The following is a 20,139-nucleotide window of genomic DNA, read 5'->3' as shown; positions in this document are numbered from 1 at the left end:
AAAATAAGCCAATGACAAAACCCATACATTAACTATGTAAGAGTAATATGTAACCTTCTACTTTTTATCTGTCCTGCACCATCTGTAGTCAATTAAATGATTTCCAGGTGTTCATGGTAATTGCTTTAACACAAGATTGCATGTCACTTTATTGGTCTTTAAATATTTATTATAAAATTGTCATCTACATTTTTCTCATTTATCTAGGCACAAAACATGCTGATGTTTACTAGTGACACAAAAAGTTAATTGGACTCATTCAATTATTCTGTGCATTAAATTTCAATTAAAAGCTTTTTGTAAGAGGCAAGAATTGAAGAAAAATAGAATATCTAGGATTCTACCTTAATTACCTTTTCTTTACATTCTTAATTTTAAAAAATGATGCATGTATGAAAATAAGAACCTACGATGCATGGAAAGACAATGTCATTTTTGTTAGATCACTAAATATTGATGAATGTAAGCTATCAGAAAGTTCATCAAACAATTTCCCACAGTAAAGTAAAAAGTAAGATTTTACTTTTAAGGTAATAGAGAAAAGACTTAAGAACAAACTAGCAAAATAGAGTTATTTTGCTCACCAGGAATGCCCAGAGTTTGACCAAGTGTTTAGAGTTATTTATGTGTTGACCTATTGAAAATTTCAATCACAAGCATATACATAACAATACCACATCCCAGGGAACATGCTAAAATCTTCATGTGAACATTTTGTTTTATTCTCTGCATCTGTTGTAGGAGGTATTATGCACATGGATGCCAGGAGATGTTCTAGGAGTCACATGGAGAGAATTTAGATGATAAAATGTAATTAATTGTTAAACTATCACTCCTTTAAAACTAGAAATTACTCTCTATAACATCTTGATATATAGTAGAAATCATATGAAGTTACTTGTAATATTTTGATTAGTGAAAATATATGTCTACACACATTTTAACAGTTTTGACTGAACTTATATCTTGAAAATCTATACCTGGTGAGTTATTATTCCTATCTTCTCAGTTTGGTCACCTTCTAAGTCTGCCTGGACAGACAAGGCAAATTATCTTTAGTCTTCTGAATTAGCCAGAACCAACTCTGTTGTAGGGGCTGACTGCTATGGCATTCACACTGTGTGGTGTTTAAAACTACAAACATGAACTTGAAGACTGGAATAAAAAAACAGATGGGAGGATGGAAGGAATGAAGGAAGGAAGGAAGGATGGAGGGAGGGAGGGAGGGAGGGAGGGAAGAAGGGTTGGAGGGAGGGAGGGAAGGAAGGAAACTGTACAAAGTACAAAATATCTTGCAGATCTACATTAGTTTTTTCTCATTGTCATATAACCTGGCTTATTGAGATACTCAGGGTCATATTAACACAATAATCACAGATAGTAACTGACAATGAAGAGGGTCTGAAATTAGGGTTTTTAATGCAGCATTGTATGACACTTCTTTTTTTATTAATTGGAAATTAATAATGCAGAACAATTCCTGAGAATGGACACTAGCAGTGGGCAGAGGCTAATTCTTTTAGAATTAATTTTCCCAAATTGATTGAAAAATTAAATAAAGAGAAAAATAATAAAAGGTAAGATGCTATTGGAAGCACAGGGTTGTGGTTCTAAGCATGCTTTAAAAGTAAATCCTCAGAATGACATTGCAGTTCTTACATGCCCAATTGTCTTCACTGTTTTACTCAGATAATGATGCAGGCTTGGCATGTTGGAAAATATCTCTTTTCCCATGCACAGAACTGTACAAATAGCCATCAAAGTTCCTCAAGAGTCACTACTGAAATTCAAATGTGGGTGGCTATACATTATTTTGAAATAATTATAAATAAGTTCTACCTTTTAAAATCTTCTTTGCTAAACTTCTCAGTTATCCACTTGTCTGTATCCTTCATGTGTAGACTGGATAAAATCACATGAGAATGAAAAATCAGATTAAATTCAGCCTCTGCCTTTTTGATTGTTAGCTTTTATTTTCCATTTGGAAGAATCTTCTGAGATAGACCTTTGGTCACATCTGTAGGAAATGACCTGAATTATACTTATATAGAGCAGAGAGGGCATGCTGGGAGCTAATGCAAATGTGTTCATTGCTCTGCTTTCTAAATGAAGATGTGACATGACCAGCTGCTTCAAAGTCCTGGTGCCTCAACTGCCCTGAAACAATAAGCTAACTTTGACTTCCTTTTGGTTACTTCTCTAAGAGTATTTTATTATAGTAATAGAAAAGAAACTTTATGGAAAAAATTTGATAGTGTAAGTATAAAAAGTATAATATCAAAGATTTATGCTATAAAAATGAAACATTAAATTTGGTGTCTCTTTTTAGTTATCCTAGATTTATTAGACAGCAACCAAATGGCTGAAATCAAAGCTCATATGTTGAAACTAAGTCAAAATGTAATTAAATCTATTATATTAAAGATCAGGGTGTTATTACAAAAATCATGGGTAATTCTCTTAATGTTGTTTCAGAATATATGGCATTTAATTTTTTGAGGTTTATTTATTTTTAATTTAATTTTATATTTTTATTTAAATGACTTATTTCATTTATTTTATATACCAACCAGTTTCCCCTCCCTCCTCTCCTCCTGTCTCCTCCCCTTTCCCATCTACCTCCCTCTCCATTCACTCCTTCTTCATCTTCACTTAGAAAGGCACAGGCCTCCCATGGGCTTGCACAAAGCATGGCACATTTTATGTCAAGGCAGGGCCAGATAATCTAGCATGGGGAACAGGTTACCAAAAGTCAGCTAAGAGCCAGGGAGAGATCCTGCTCTCCCTGCTAAAAGCCTCACTAAAACCAAGCTACATGATTGTCATACAAATAATGCACATGTAGAGGGCCAATGTCAGTCCCATTCAGGTTCCTTGACTGTTGCTCCAGTGTCCATGAACTCTTGTGAGCTCAGATCAGCTGTCTCTGTAGCTTCTCCCTTCATGAATCTGCCTCCCTCCCCTCCACCTGACAGGTACAATTCCTCCTCCCCTCTCTTCAGCAAGACTCTCAGAGCTCAGCGCAATGCTAATCTGTGGATTTCCATCAGTTACTGGATCGAGTATCACTGATGGCAATTAGGGAGTTCACCAGTGTGCTCACAGTAGATGACCACATTCAGGCTCCCTCTCCACATTGCTAGGAGTCTTAGTTAGGATCTTGACATTCAATTTTTTTCTTTTGTTTTTGAGATTATAACATAATTACATATTTTCTCCTTTCCTTCTCCTCTTCATAAACTCTTCTTTAAAATCCTCCTTGTTCTCTTTTAAACTCACGGACTCTTTTCTTCATTAATTGTTGTTACTGCACAAATGTATATGTACATCTTTAGTGAACCATTGGTCATAAATTTTATATCAAAACTACTTTATTTACAGTGGTACAAAAATGACATTTATTCTATATCTCACATTGCAATGGCTCTCCAGGAATAGCAAATATGCTTCACAAAATTATTCTTAGCTAAATCTACATGATTTGAAAGAAAGTCATGGAAAATGTCATCGGACTCTCAACATATGATCAGATCATACCTAAAACCACATACCATTTTCTTCCTATACAGAAATGAATGTTTTGCATACAAACATAATTATAGAACAAATAATAGGAAATGTTGACCTGGAAAGTGATTCTGAGACTTGGTTAGGAGGGTTCTTGTTTTATCTTCAAGGAGTCTGACCTTGGTATGTTGTACTTCCTTTAACCTTCTCAACAACAATCTCATTCCTTTCTTTCAGCTTTATTCTAAGAAGAGAAATTTGGAGGAAGAAACTTGAGATGCTGTGTATCTCTTCCAAACTTAGAATTGTCATGAAAAAATCAGAATTGTAGATTTGGCAAGCAAATTCTGATATTAAATAGCCCATTTTAATATAAACTATTGATCTTTATAAGTTAAAAATATCTGTCAACTTAGGCTTTGTACCAAATGTCTAAAAATATTTAGATTGAGTAAACTTAAAGTGTATGTACATATGAATAAATATATGCATTCATATATGTAAATAGTATTTTCTTTGCACTTATTGGAAGGGGAATAATTTGATTTCTATTTCAAAGGCAGAAAAATAGTGTTGAAATTAACATACCACACATGTCACATCTCTGGATTAAATTCCAGGTCTTTTTTATATAGAGTAAGAAGAAAAATTGGCTTACACTGAAGAAGCAAGTCAGGACCCAAGGTAGATAGGGATCTGGTTTGTTCATATCTCTTAAACAGCATTTTAGAGGGTATAATTGAACAAATGGCTACTAATGAGGTAGACTTCTTTTTCTTTCAAATACATTATAGTGAAGGGACCAGCTCCCCATTTTGGCAGCCATGACAGTAACACGTGCTTGCCATGACTTTGTCCTAGTCACTAGAAATCAGATGCCTGCCTAGTGGCAAGGAACCAACCAGAAGTTAGCTGTCGGCTCAATGTTTTACAGCTCTGGGTGTGCTTTACGGACAAGTGCACAGCAATGATATGCAGAGCATAGCAACCACTCTGGGAGGGCCTATAGGCCATAACAATCAATTGACCAATCAACACAGGGTAAGCCCTCCAAGCCTGGAGGCACACCAATCCTGAGCCTGTGCATACCCCTAGACACTTCCCTTATGCTGCCATACAAGATCTCTTGGCAGCTGTTTCGAGCTGTCTTTGCTAGTCATCCACCATGGCGGGTGGATGAAAGACCCGAGCTAACATGGGTTTAGCTCGTTAAAAAACAATAAAGCTTCATGCAGTTTGCAGCAAGTTTTCAAATCTGCCTGGTGATTGGGGTGACTGCGGTCCTGGGCTGGAACCCCGGAGGCCTGAGTTTTTCCGGGGGTCTAACAATAGAAATAAAAATCTAGAAAAAAATCATCATCTACTGGAATTTACTGTGCATTTTCACTGGAAATAGATGTGTTCTTAGGTAATATTATATTTGCAGAATAACTGAAATTCTAGCCCATAACATATGCTGATTAGAGGTAATATATTTTAAATAAATAAATTGTCATACCTAAGAACTACAATCAATGCCATGCCCCCAAACAAAAATTGTTTTATAAAGTTACCTTTGTCACCCCATTTTTAAAAAAGAAGCTGGACTGAATATATTGTCAGAATATACTCCTCTTTAAATCTATAGAAAGGAAAATTATCTTTCCAAGATTCAAATTTTTAAACATTCTGTATACATAGGTGTCAGGGGGCCAGCCTGTATCAGTCCTACGCTACAGTGGCAATCTATTCTGGACTGAAGGCTTTGTGGCTGCATTCAGAACCAGCCGAACAGCCCCAGTCCATCCCTGAGTGGAGGAGTGTGGATTGGGAAACTCCTAGCTACCCAACAGCGTTAAGGATGAGACAGAGACATCTTGTCATCTCAGGAGTGCTCTCAGTCCATGCTGGAGTTCACGGTTTATTTATTCAATCATCCTCTTAAATAGCTGTTCAACAGTGGAGGTGATAGCAGAAGACATCTATTATCATGTATAAAGCTGATATTAAATATTTCCTTTAGTCCTAGAGACAGTCTTAGAACTGCAAGTCCTCACCAGCCCTCAAGGGTCCCAGCCTTCCAGCACCAGGCACAATTCACTAGCTTTCAGAATATGTGTGGGCCCACCCAGGGCCTAAGTCTATTGTTATACAAATTTGGAGCCATTCTCCACCTTGGCCAGGCCATCCAGGGGTAACCAGGCAGCATCTGAAAGACAATTGGAATTTTGAGCTTTGAGCTCCTGTAATTGAGCTGAGGTTTACACCCAAAATATCATAATGGATATTTTTGGGCCCGACACAGAGGAGACGTTTACATTGACACATGGTAACAATCATAATGTGCCTCATTTAACTACCATTAGGAAGACAAAGTGATAGAAAGTCATCCTGGAATTCTTCACAGAATAGCAATACATTGCAAGGAAAGTCATCACAATTACAGTTACCACCACCAAAATAATGACACATTTGACATGTAACTATCGCTTCCCATTGAAAGACACCAAAGCCACTTCCATTTTTTTCTTACAGTATTCAAAGTAAGGGTCATGCCTGTTTTAGAAAAGGAAAACGCTGATCTCCAAAAGAGTCAAGTTGTTTTCTTAGACTCCATTTAATGGTACATATCCATATATAAGTTTGTATTTAAGACAAGTTCTCACTGTGTTATCCTGTCTGACCTGGAATTCACTTTGTAGACAGGGTGGGCACAAGCTAACAGATATCTGCCTATCTCAACCACCCATGTCCTGGGATTAAAAGGGTGCCCTACCACTCCTGGATATACAAGGTTATTTAATGTGTTACAACCCACTCTAAAGTAAATGTGCTGTTGTTCTTTGTTTAGTGACAGTTACAAAGGAGAGGAATAATATGGGAGTGAGCCACAGTGTGCCCACATCACCAGCTTTTAGATTAAGGTTTTCTATTTTAAATGTATTTATAACCACAGAAATACTTGGCTACATGATTCATTGAAATTAAACACCTTTTCTTTCTCTCGCTCTATTTTTCTCTTTTCTCTCATTTGAATATTAACATTGCATTGAAAGAGTTAGCAAGAATGGCTAAAATGCAAGCAAAATATATTCTTTATATTTCATGCATAGAAGCATGTGATTGAATGCAGATGGCATTGTCTACACACCCTGTAATCAAACAGCTGCTTCAAGCTACAGGCAGGAATTATGTAACTATTATTTGACAATGGATTTTGCAATATAGTCTGTGTGTTTTAAATTTATCAGTTGACCATTCCACTAAGAAACACTTCAGCTATGTTGAACTGAGAAAATTCTATTCTACTAAACATTCTTAACTATAAATTTTGATTTGGAAAATATTCCCAACTTAGGCCCAGTTCTTCAGGCCATCTTATTCTATTTTGAGACAGTAACAAATTGTCATTGAGATTAATATTGATGGCTTGATGATTCTGGCACATTTATGCATGCACAGAAATATTTGATTCCTGTAGTTTTTAAGTAAATTTACTTTAAGCCCCCTTTTATAAGTAATATATTTTAATTTGTCACAAAATATGTAGTTATGACAGTAGATATTTACTGACAGAGTAATCCTTTTTGCTTCAATGAAACTAATAAGTTATCAAAGCTCATATTTCCACAAAGGAAGTAGACACAGCAATCATTCATATTTATAAATGTGTTATTATATTTCTAAAATTCAATTAGAAATATTGAAGACATTAATTTGTCACTAAAATAGGATAATTCATTCCTCAACATTGAAAATTGACCCTCTAACATTGCATGTATATCACACATATTATAGATGATGTAAAGTTAAATACAGAAATGCAGATAATAGTAACATATTCATAGGTCAAGCAATGACAGTACCATGTCATTTCATCACAGGCCATATTTATATTATATCAAAACACTTTAGCATTACATGTATACCATATATATATATGTATATATATATATAATTTAGATAGCTATAACTGAGCTTGATTTATCTTTTTCTATATAAAAAACTGAGTGAAATAATTACACATGCATGCTATTTTGATAAAATGTCAATAGCTAAATTAAAATCTATTAGATAATACAATTAATTTAGGACTGAGGATGCCTTTTTTTAAATTAATTTTTAAGATCTATTTTTCATACCAACCGCAGTTCCCCTCCCTCGTGTCCTCCCATTCCCTCCTCCTACCACCTTTCTACCCCCTCATCCACCCTTGAGAAAGGGTAAGGCCAACCCGTGTGCTTTCTGTATCTATTTTGATATACCATGAAAATATTTCAGGGAAAAACACGACATTGTGGAACTTTGGAGTAACAGATTTGAGAAGGAACACAGCTTTATGTATTTCAACTTGACCCCAGAGTCAAAAATGGAGTAAGACAGAATGAAGAGACTTTACCTCCGAACACTCACCGACTGTCAGCTGTCCAGTGAGCTGCCCCATGTGGTTTCTTGCATTCACTGTTACATTCCTGTCAGACTGTAAGACCAGTGGACTGTCCTAGGAAACATGTGTGAAACACATAAATCAAACAACAGTGTAACTGGAGTCAGAACACATGCAACCGTGCTGTGCATGTTCTCTCAAGTTTCTTTGTAAACAGTATACTATTGTATTAACATTTGCTTCAGCTGGGTAAAGAGATGGTGTCTCAGAATAGGTTTGCAGTAGAATGGCATGCTTGCATGTTTATACCCAGGCATTAGCCATCTGAAGGCAGCATTTTCAACTCTACTGATGGCTCTTAACTAAGGCTTATAAAATCCCCTACATCCACGTTCTTTAGGACATATAAGCTTGTTGGCACAGAGAATCCATCCCATCCCAATAGGGAATTCCTTGTAAGCAACTTTCAGACCTTATTATTAAATGAAATTTCCTCAAAATGCCCTCCTCTGATCACTGTGAGTACTGCTTGTTTCAACTCATAAACTTCCTGTCCACATTTCTTTTGTTAAAGCATTTGTCACATGCACAGCTTACCTGTCTCATGTTGTATTTACATGTTTATCTCCTTTTTGTTTACTTGATTGTGTCCAAAATGACAAAGACTATGACAGTCAGGTTTACACTGCTGTACGTCTGCTATTTTTCCTAGTGCAAACAGGAAGTATTTGCTATGCGTTTATTAAGTAAATAGCCTATACAATTAATCAATTAGTTAATTAATTGATAATAAGTTGATTATTCACTAGTCAATTTTCTAATACTTTATTCACCTTCCTTATGAGGGAATGCTCTAGAAATTGTACAATAGTTGAGGCAAGGAAGCGCAAGTTATTTTCCTGAAGGTTGTTTTGGTTTTTTTGTTGCTGTTGTTTGTTTGTTTGTTTGTTTATATGTGTCCAATTAGATGCTTACCTAGGACTGTAGAACATTTAAAATACCCAATTATCTAACCAAAGTTGATTATTGATAAATTATGTAACCATTTATGCAAAAATTAATATTTATTTTGCATAATATAATTTTATAGGGACTTGGGTCTTTAAGTTATAAAACCATAGCTACTTTTAAGGAGCTTAACTTGGAAAGATTAGTTTTTGAAAATTAAAAAAATAATCTGCCTAAATTTTCTCTCCCATCCATTTAATATGATACTTTTACATTGAAATCATTACACGTATATTTTATTTTATTGTTTTAAATCTGTATTTATTTTTTAAAGAATATAATACAATATATTTTATCATTTCTCTCTCATTCCTCAGCTCCTTCCAGATCTTCCTCACTTCCATACCCACACAAGTTCATGTTCTTTCTCTTTCTTAAACAAAAGAAAGGCAAACAAAGAAATGAAACCACTGAAAATCAGAGATCATTTGTGTTGTGTTGGCCAACTTGTCATGAGTGTGGAGTCTGCCCTGGAGTATGACTGATATACCCAGTGTCACTCCATTGAAGAAAAGTATTTTCCCTCTTAGAAGCTATTATTTGAAATAACTTAGAATCCAATAGTGGGCCTAGTGGCCATTTGCCCTCCTTCATGCTGAGATCTTGTCTGTCTTTAGCTTGTGCTAGTCACAGTGTCTGTGATTTCTTTTGTGCATCCGACATGATGGTCTGAAAAATGCTGTTTCTTTAAAACTATTCATCATCTCTGCCTCTTATAATTTGTTGTATGACTTATTCCCACATAGATTCCTGAACCTTAGGGCCAAGGGAGGAATATGTTAAAGACAACCCATTTGGGGCTAAACACTCCAAACAAAATCTCTCACCCTCTGCTCATTCTCCAGTAGTGGGATTCTGTACTAATTACCATCTACTGAAAGAAGAAGTATCTCTGTTGTATGCTAAGTGATACACTGTTCTCTATGCTCAGTAATATGTCATTAGGAGCCATTTTATTGCTATGTTCCTTTAGCAGATAATAGTAGTGGTATTTCCTATAGGGATCATAACCTATATAGTCTCTAGTTCTTGGCCTTACTAAGAGCAACAGATATGGATTCCTTTGCATGTAGTGGACCTTAAATCCAAAAGAAATATATTGTCACTTCCCAATCATTCTTGTAGCTATTGCACCAATGAGTGTATCTTGCAGCCAGGTGATTATTATACCTAGTGGAATTCATGGCTTTTTGAGATTGATGTCCTATGATAGTGTGTATAGTATCTTCTACCACTATGAATGCTACTTAGTAGGGATTGAGGCTGGATTTCTTCATATTCTATACGTAAGTATGTGGTATTTAGAAATAGGGTCTTACTGTGAAGATAGTAGGATAACCATAACATTGGCAACAGACTGTAGAATTTTGGGAGTCTATGGGATTTCTTTGGATAATGACCAAAATTATGTAACCCATTCCTCATACTGGGGTTTGTATGGGATAACATGAGATGACTAGCTGGGGGTACTGTTTCCCTCCATATTATAGCAACACCATTTAAAATATATATATTATATATATATATATATATATAATATATATATGGAAACTTTTAGAGTAGTGAGTTTCAATATGGGTTTTTGAATGGTCTTCAATGTTAGATAGCCTTCCCCATATTGCATCATCTACCCTCCCCTCCCACTCACTTCAATCTTTCTGTTCTAATTTCCACTGTATCCTTTCATAGCATTATATTTTATATCTCCTTCATTGGAAGATTCTCCTCTTTGCCTTGGTCCCTTACTAGTTACCTGGACATATCAAGAAAAGAACCCAATTTTGAAATTGGATATAGAACTAAACAAATATTTTGCAAGAGATGAAATAGAAACACACACACTCACACCATCACGACCACCATCATAATCAATAACCATAACAATTTTTTAAAAGGCCAACAACTTAAAAGAGAGCAAGGGATATGTTTGGAAGAATATGGAGTGAGGAAAAAAGAAGGGGAAATACAGTAATTATAACCTAAAAATACAAAAATAAAGAATGCATATAATTAATAAAATGAATAACAGCAGATGCTGTTGAGTATGCGGGGAAAGGGGATAGTTAATCATTACTGCAGGAGTGCTAACTGGAACAACTACTACAGAAATCACTGTGGGTGCTCAGCAGAAGCTGAAAATATATCTACCATAAAATACAGCTAAACCATTTTAAAGAATAACCCAAAGAATTCTACATCTATTACAGAGAAACTTGCACATCAGTGTTCATTGATGGTCTGTTCATAATAGCCAGGAAGTAGAAACACCCTCGTTTTCCAAAACTGATGAATGAATAATGAAAATGTGGCATATTTACAGACTTGATGATTTTTCAGCTGTTCAGAGAAAATATTTTATGAAAATTTCAGGCAAGTAGATGGAAATAGAAACAACCATTCTGGATGGGAGGGGATGGGAACAGGGATTGCTATGTAAAATGAGGAAAGATTGTTTTAAAATAAAAATATCGTGTAAAAAATGAAAATGTTATACAAAAAAGAAGTAACCACTCTATGTAACCTAGAGAACAAAAGACAAATATCACATGTTTTCTCATATAAGTGGATGCTACCTTTAATGCTTCTGATATGTGTGTGTGTTTCATGTACATGTAATTTATATACCAGCCACCTAAACACTGAATATTAGGAATTGGTATTTTTTATTTGACTGTGAAGGAAAATATATAATAGACACTTCTTAGAGCTCTTATGGGCCCCTCTATCTGTAAGAAATTATGCAAGGAGGTGATACAACATATACACTATGTGTAACGTTCAAAACACACAACACTCAAAAATACACATTTATGAAGTGGGATTCTCAAGTGCATTCTAGCTAGATTTGACATGATCTTATTTTTAAAATAATTTCCCAAATCTGAATACATATTTATTCTGCTAAGATTTTGCTGTAAAAATGACATTTATTTTCACTTTTGGTTTGTTTCTTATCTCAACTAGGATAATTTAGCTAGAAATGAAGTTTTATTTCTGCATTAAAAATACAGGTAAGAGGAAATGATGCTATCATATTATAACATTAGAAATAAAAAAATCTAAAATTATATCTTATAATTTCTCTGTAAGTGTGTGGGTACTGTAGACTTCCATGTTTAAAGACAACTGAATTACTTTAAATCAATTACATCATTCCTACCATGTAAAATGTCCAAATTCTGTTGACAGTACAGATTGCCTACTAAGTACTATTTCTAGACAAGTACTTATGCCAATAAGGGCACTACAGTATCTGATAATTACATAGAATATATTTTGTGTAGCCCATACAAATACATAAAACAATTACATTCCATGCTGGCAAAATACAATGTAGACTTTTTTTTTTGAACATGAAATATTTTTTATATATTCACAACATCCTTATTATAGGCCATTTTGAACATCCACCATTCTGTCAATAAAGTGATTACAATATGATGAAGAATTCTTTAAAAACCCAAACCAAAACAGAATTACAGCTGAATGGTGGTGATGCACACCTTTAATCTCAGCACTCAGGTAGTCAGACCCAGGTGGATCTGTGTAAGTTCAAGGCCATCCTGGTCTACATAGTGCATTCCAGGATTTCCAGGGCTGTTACATAGAGAAATCCTGTCTTGAAAAACAAGTATAAGTATAATGAAAAGCATAACATCCTTAGTGTTTTTAAGTAATGGACTGTGGAAATATATATATATATATATTATATATATATATATATATATAAAAGGTAAATTGTTAAATGAAGAGGGGACTGAGAAAATAAATGTATAAAAATAAAATATTTTAAATATTTTCAGTTATAGATGGCTTATATGTAAACAGATTTTTCTTTAGGCATTTTGAAAGAGTTCTATAAAAAGGAGGGCATTAATTTTAGGGAGAGATGGGAGATTTGTATGGAAAGGCATTTGGGGGAGAGATGGAAGGGAGACTACAATCTGAAAAATAAACAATGAAAAGAAATATTATATATTAAATAATAATTTGGATGTAAGAAATAAACTTAAGTGTTCCTCATAATTCAAAAATTGTGCATAATTGGTTATCAAATTTGAATTTACATTACTTTTAAATATTTGATATATATCATTTTGTTTATATCCATAAAATTTATGAGATTATTTGCTTTCACTTGAATTACTAGACATATTAAAACTGATCACATTTGAGTGTAAGTATATTGAAAAACATAACATCTTAGTGTTTTTAAGTAATGTACCGGGAAAGTGTTATAAGTATGTAAGATCTGTATGAAAGATCTTAAGGCCAAAGGAAAGTAAATTTTAAAGGCAACAGTCAACAGGCATTTAATCTAATGCAGAAATAGGCGTGTTAGAACTTCGGGTTTAATTACTGTGCTTTTTTGTTTACAAGATGTCAATTCACTTTTTCCCTCACCATAGGGATCCTATTGAATTTCTTTCCCTGGCTCACTTCCTCTTGGAATTAAATTTTTATATCCAGATTAAATTTTTACTGTGGTACCAACAGCAATCGTGCTCACTAGAAACGTAAGCAGAGCTATCAGGGGTGATGAGCAATTTTCTACAATATACCTATGTGAATAAAATCATATTATGCTATTCTGACTTGTAAATCCTGTTAAGCCAATGTATTTCTTATGAGTGCAGCATGTTCACTGGAAAATTAAATGGTGATTTTTGTACATAAATCAGCACAGTGATTACTTTGAGACTAGGACCACTACTTATGCATTTTAGGACCAAATCATAACCTTGGACCACTGGATTCTGAATAAATGCATTTGTGATGAAAACTAAGACAACCCATTTGGATTATCTAACAAGAATATAATCCTGCAATGCTTTTCGATTAGTAAGTCTGTTAGTAGTTATATTTTTCAGTGTGAATCAACAGTAAATATTTGTTTGTTCTTATTTGGAAAAAAAGACATTTAGGAAATGTTACCCTAAACAAAGATTTAACACATGTTTTGTGTTCTTTTTTGACTGTTTCTTCAAAGCCCCATCTATGAGAAAATAGTTGTCATCAATGTTTTGTTTGTATTTATTTTCTTAAATAATTTCTTTATGATTCCTTCTGTTCCTGTGCTCCAAAACTGAGACCACTAGTACCCAGTCTTAGATATTAAAAGAAACAGAGCACTATCCTCATGTTTTATAATTTCTATAAAAATAAAGGAGAAATATGATATTATGTGATATTACCTCAGGGATCAACAATGACACTGCTAGTGCTTTGAAAGTGTTTAAATAGTCAAGGTGTTATACTACACACTACACTAATTTGTAGGAATCTTTTTAATAACATGGACTGCAGCTAAGGCTGGAACATGGGCCCAGACAGCTTAGGATGGGACAACATCCTGGCTCTGGGTAGAAGGAATGGTCACTCAGGTGGGAATGGTTCTGGCATCAGCATGCCTCCCGGATACCACCAAAGCCTCAGGTTGCGGCCCAATCCTGGGCCTTTGTGTAACTTTTGGTGGCAATAAAAGACCAAGAGTTCAGCACAGACCTCAGCCATGGTAGAACCATGGACCCCAACATGGTCCTCCTCAGCAGCTGGGTCTGGATGTCACCACTGCCCCAGCGGCAGTATGGCCCTGAGACACCAACATGGCCATCGATCTCAGGTGTCTTCACGTCCTTCGATGGTAACCAGGAGCATTAGACATCAGCACAGACCCTGGTTGCAGTAGGGCCACGGACCAGGACATGGCCCTCAACTGCAGCTCTGGCCCCAACATCACCATGACATTGAGCAGCAGTGCAGGCACTCAATCTGGATGCATCTTGGCCCGCAGACACCAACTTGGACTCAGGTGTCTGATCTGACTTCAGGCATCCTCATGTCACTCGGTGCAACAGGAGTCACGTGCATCAATCCTGACCGTGGCCACTATAGGGCCACCGATTCAGACATGGCCCTTGGCAGCAGCCTGGGCCGGCAGGACACCATGGCCCGGGGTGATAGCACAGGTCACCCATATCTGTATGGGCCCTGTTGTGTCATGGCCAACAGTGGGAGTGTTTTGTAGATGTATCCTTTGGCACTGGACTACACAACTCTGCGTTTTCATCAGTTGTGTATTTCCATACTGGGCACCCATCTGTTTCTAAGGGAAGTTTCCTTGATGAAGGGTGAATAGTATTTTTATTTGTGAGTATAAGGACAAATGTTTATAGACTGTTGTTTGGAATTATAGGGATCAGTAAATTAGTAGTTGGATATTCTCTTGAAATAATCATGACATTAGTAGCACCGAGTAGTTAGCTAGATATTCAGTACCAGGTATGGTGCCATTCTTGTTGAGTAAATCTGAAGTCCTGTTAGCCAAGTATTGGTTATTTTGCTTATGGCAAAGCTTGTGTGCCACTACTGCACCGTGGGGTTATTGTGCTGCCAGTCACTGATGTGGTTCATAGGCATCCTCTATTCTTTTCCATTAATCTGTTTGCCTCTTTTTGTGTCAGTACCATGTTTTATTACTTTGGCTCTGTGGTTCAACTCGAATCACAAAAACATTTTTGATACTATATGAATGGTGTTGTGTCCCTTACTTATATCTTAGTATTTTTGTCAGTGCTATACAGGAAAGCTACCGATTTGTGCAGGTGGGTTTGGTAACCTGCTATCTTGCTGAATGTGTTTACCATCTATAGACGCTTCCTGGAGGTGATTTTGGGATTTCTCACATATAGAATCATGCCACATATAAAATATAGATACTTTGACTTCTCCATTTTTCTCCCTGTATAGCTTTTACTCTCTGACACTTCTAGCTAAGACTTAGAGCACAATATAAATAACAGTATGGAGAATGAACATCTTCATCTTGTTCTTGATCTCAATGGGAATGCTTTGAGTTTTCTCATTTGCTATGATGTTGACTATAGGCATTTTTACATAGTACTTATTGAGAAATACTCCAGGGAATTTCTGACAAAAAAAGAGGGGGATGGATTTTATTAAAGGACTTTTCTGTCTCTACTGAGTTTACCATATATTTTAGTCCCTTTTCTATTGCTGTGAAGAGACACCATGATCAAGACAAATCTTAAAAAGGAAAACATTTAATTGTGGTCTTGCTAATAGTTTCAGAGGCTTAGTTCATTATCATCATGAAGGAGAGCATGGTGGGACATAGGCAGGCATACATGGTACTAGAGAAGTAGCTGAGAATTCTATCTCCTGGTCCTCAGGCAGCATGGAAAGATGCTGAGCATGGCACGGACTTTTGAAGCCTTGAAGACAACCCCTTGTGACATACTTCTTCCCTCTAACCATTCAAATAGTGCCCTAGCTGATTAAACAGTCGAATACATGATTTTAAGGGGCCATTTTTATTCAAACCACCACTCCTTATGATACTGTCCTTGAGACCATTTTGTGATGAATTACTTTTATTGATTTACCTATGATGAACTACATGTACCTGGAATAAAACTAATTTACCATGGTGAATATGTTTTCAAGCACTCTTGAATTTCACATGCAAATACTTATAATATTTTATGTGACTATGTTCATCAGGGAAATCAGTTGTATTATTTTATTGCTTCTTTATCTGATTTTGAATTTAGGTAATATTGGTTCTTTGAGTTTAGAAGCTTACATTTCTATTTTAGGCAATAATTTGAGAAGTTTTGATATTGGTTCTTTGAAAATCTGATAGACTTCTGCTTGTAATCAATATTGACAAAGGCTTATTTTTAGATGGGATATTTTAATTACTAGTTCAGTCTTACTTATTGTTATAAGTTGTTTTGAATTATGTATGTCATTGTGGATTTTTATATGTTATATGCATCTAGAAATTCAGCTATTTCTTTTATTTCCATGTTAATGGAATATAAATTCTTAAGGTATCTTTTCATAATCTTCTACATTTCATTGGCATATGTTGGAATGTCTCCCTTTAAATCTCTAATTTTGCTCTGCATGAAGGGAAGTTAAGGCGTTCAACTCAAGGTAGGAACCTGGAGTCAGGAAGTGAAGCAGAAACCAAAGTGGAGTAGAGTTTACTGGTTTGCTCCATTTTGCTTCTCTTTCTTACTTGTTTTGGTATACAGTCCCAAGCCACTTCATTTGTGGGTACCACCAGCCATATTAAATTAAACTGATCCTTCCCTCCTGTTTCATTAATCAAGTAAATTCCATCAGAATTGCTTATAGACCAGTCTTACTGGAGGAAATTTCTGAAATGAGGTTCTTTCTTTCCAGATATAGATGGAAAGACAAACGTCCAATTTGATAAAAAACAAAACAAAACAAAACAGAAAACAACAACAAAAAACATCCAAGATACTTGCGTTTTCACATTTTCACATACTCTGAAAGAATATCCTTGTTGACTCATTTCTTCAATGGTAATTTTGTGTGGACTTAAAATGTCATTGATTGATTATCTACAGTATGAAGATGCATTTTTTCTTCATTGATAGAAATTAAAAATTATTTTCATAATCCTACATTATTATCCAACCTTAGAGCCTTCATGTGTCTATCACTTTCTATATAAAAGATGCTTCCTTTATTATAGTAATGATAATTATTATTGATTTTAATTCTATATGTATGGAAGTTTTGTCTCCATATATGCCTGTGCATTTTTCAGAGACCAGAAGAGGGGGTGTAGTTTTCTTAGAATTGGAGTTACAGAATATTGTGAGCAACCATCAGGGTGCCAAGAATCGAACCAGGGTTGGCTTAAAAAATAGCATATGACCTTGACCACTGTATCAGCTCTTCAGCCTTGTGAATTATATTTTTGAATACACTATTTTATATCTTTTCTCAGCACACTTTATTAGATACAAGAAGCTCAGCATAACCACTTTCTCTTCACTCTTATTTTTATATAGTGTCACTTTCTAAATAATTTTAACGTACACTTGTCCATTTACATTGTATGTTAGCATACTAGAATTAAAATAAAATAAATAATATTTACTTTTTGTTAAATATTAATATTTGTAGCATACATTGTATTTTATGATGTCATTCACTTTAACTTTCTTCATTTCACACCATGAAATTTACTTGTATCCTTTCTTTCTCTTATTCATACCTTTAGTTTCACTTCGCCTAAATTCGTGTCCACTGCTCATTATCTGGCTGGATGACAGTTGAGATACTCACTTTTCAGATCCAAGCACAAAGCTGTATTCCATGGGCATCCCTCTCACCCTTCCAGTTAACATTCAGCTCCTGCCCTCCACTTTGTTGAGCAGTCAGCCTGACATCAACTACAATTTGTTACAGTTATTTTGTTTTACCCAGTGTTTCGTGTGTCCAAGTCTTCCACTTGACTGGACTATTCTGAGAATGGATTGTGTTGTTTATTCCTTTTCTTTATGCAGACTTTTCAAAATAGTTTTTTTTTTTTTTATGTTTCACACATGGTTTAAGGTTACCAAACACACTCTGAATGACTGCAGAACACATCTGAAATGTAACCACTTGGATGAGCTCTTTACGGTCATCTGGATTTGTGTTTAGAACACAGATTTCTTAGGGGTCATGCTGTCTCTTTTACTTCTCTTTAGTTTTTTTGTTTTGTTTTGTTTTGTTTTTAATTCCTCTCTAGCAGATTTCTGAAGTGCTATTTAAATGGAACAAGCTGAATCACATGGTTTAATTTGTATTCCTCATCTCTGTGCTGTACACAGTAACAATTTTTTCTCTATTCCCTTTCTTATTTGATCCACATAAGAACCTTCAAAACAGGTAACTAAAAATTCATTGCTTAATAACAAGATTATAGGAAATTTAATTTCTTTCAGCAAAGAAATTATCTACTTACTGAAATTATTATTTTAAATATAGTGGTATGGATTGCTAAGGCAATGTCCTCTGATTTCTGGTTAATAATTTTAATAGAGTGTGAAATAGTATAGAGAAAGTATTTATTGAAACTCAACTTTGCATACATTTCTAGTCCAATATTCTTACTGATAATTTCCCCAGTGATGTTGACTCTTAGGAATATCTCTGCACGTTGAAGTTGTTGTATGGTCATGCGTGCCTCTTTGGTGTTACGCAGTCACCACAGTCATATACATATGCTTTTTTTTTGGCTTTCCTTACCTGCAGATAAAAGTATATCTAGACTGTTTTCATCCAGAGAAGTTTTACCTGCTCTCAATTACATGAGAACCTTGGAATCAGCCCATCTACCAAATGTCTCAAATTTACCTATGAGTACCCTTACAGATGCATGTTTTTAATGAGTAAGTACCCTGAATGAAAAACATACCATGTCTTCTCCAAAAAAATAAAGGATTCATATAAGTAAGATATTGCTATTTTATATCAATTAGATGTACAACAGTACTAGTGGTCCCTCTTTTGCTCAGCCATGGCTTGTAGCTCTAGAGACATTTCTTCCTCTTTTACTTCTGCTCAAAGCATTGTATCAGTTTTTACTGCAGATGTCCCTTCAGTCTTTCTAGGACATTACCGTTAGCCCTAGCCCCAGATGTCACCTCAGTTCACTCTGCACATTAAGTTCTACAGATTTGCACTATGCTATGAAGTAGCATGGGTAGAATGTAATTCTACAAGGTCTGTCTCATAGAAACTTTAGAGAATTTGTTAAAAATTTTCTGTCACATACAATAAGATGGACAATCCAGAAACCAAATAAGTGGATGTGATGGGTTGATAGATATTTTGGCCCAGACAAGGTACAGAGACTTTCTATTTTTAATCAACTAAATGAGTAAATTTTTCTGGGATAGGAATGATAATAATGACTGTGCATATGCATGCAGGGGCAAAGTGATACAGAAAAGAGAGAGAATATTAGGTATAGTATTTATATATGAAAAACTTCATGTTTTAGGTATACAATGAAAGAAGAAGAATGAAATATTTTCATTAAGTTATTTTACTTTTCATAGAACTTGGCAATTTAGAAAAGTAAGTTTCCAGACTCCAATTTTTACTTTTTAAATGCAACACAATTAAATGAGAAAATCAAGTTTCTCAATAAGATATATGTGCTTTCAAGGGGATTTTTAATTTTCAAGTAGGGAAAGAGATAATGAGTTTTAGATGATTTTTCTCCAGAAATATCTTCATTCATGTAGCTAAGTTTTCACTACTTGAAAAATAAGCACATGGCTTCTTTCTGTGTCTTAAACTAAAGTAGGCTTATTAAATCTCCAAATATTTGAAAATGTTAGAACTGACTTTTCATTTTACTTTGTGGCTGATTGTTTACTGCAAATTCCTTCCTGAATGCAAAGAAGAAACCCAGAGTT

At 35.0% G+C, this 20,139-nt stretch overlaps 1 protein-coding gene across 2 annotated transcripts in view; it reads right to left on the bottom strand.

The window, feature by feature from the left end:
• Sgcz (sarcoglycan zeta) overlaps nucleotides 1-20,139 on the bottom strand; it is a 289,997-nt gene that overhangs the window by 79,519 nt on the left and 190,339 nt on the right. For both annotated transcript variants that reach the window (XM_027391227.2, XM_027391228.2), the window contains exon 3: nucleotides 7,900-7,987. In XM_027391227.2, coding sequence (XP_027247028.1) covers nucleotides 7,900-7,987 — 88 coding nt within the window. The remainder of the gene's footprint in view (nucleotides 1-7,899; nucleotides 7,988-20,139) is intronic.

The sequence above is a fragment of the Cricetulus griseus genome, assembly GCF_003668045.3.
Source record: "Cricetulus griseus strain 17A/GY chromosome 1 unlocalized genomic scaffold, alternate assembly CriGri-PICRH-1.0 chr1_1, whole genome shotgun sequence".
Lineage (NCBI taxonomy): Eukaryota > Metazoa > Chordata > Mammalia > Rodentia > Cricetidae > Cricetulus > Cricetulus griseus.
The sequence above is the reverse complement of the archived record's forward strand: the minus strand, read 5'-3'. Positions and strand labels throughout refer to the sequence as shown.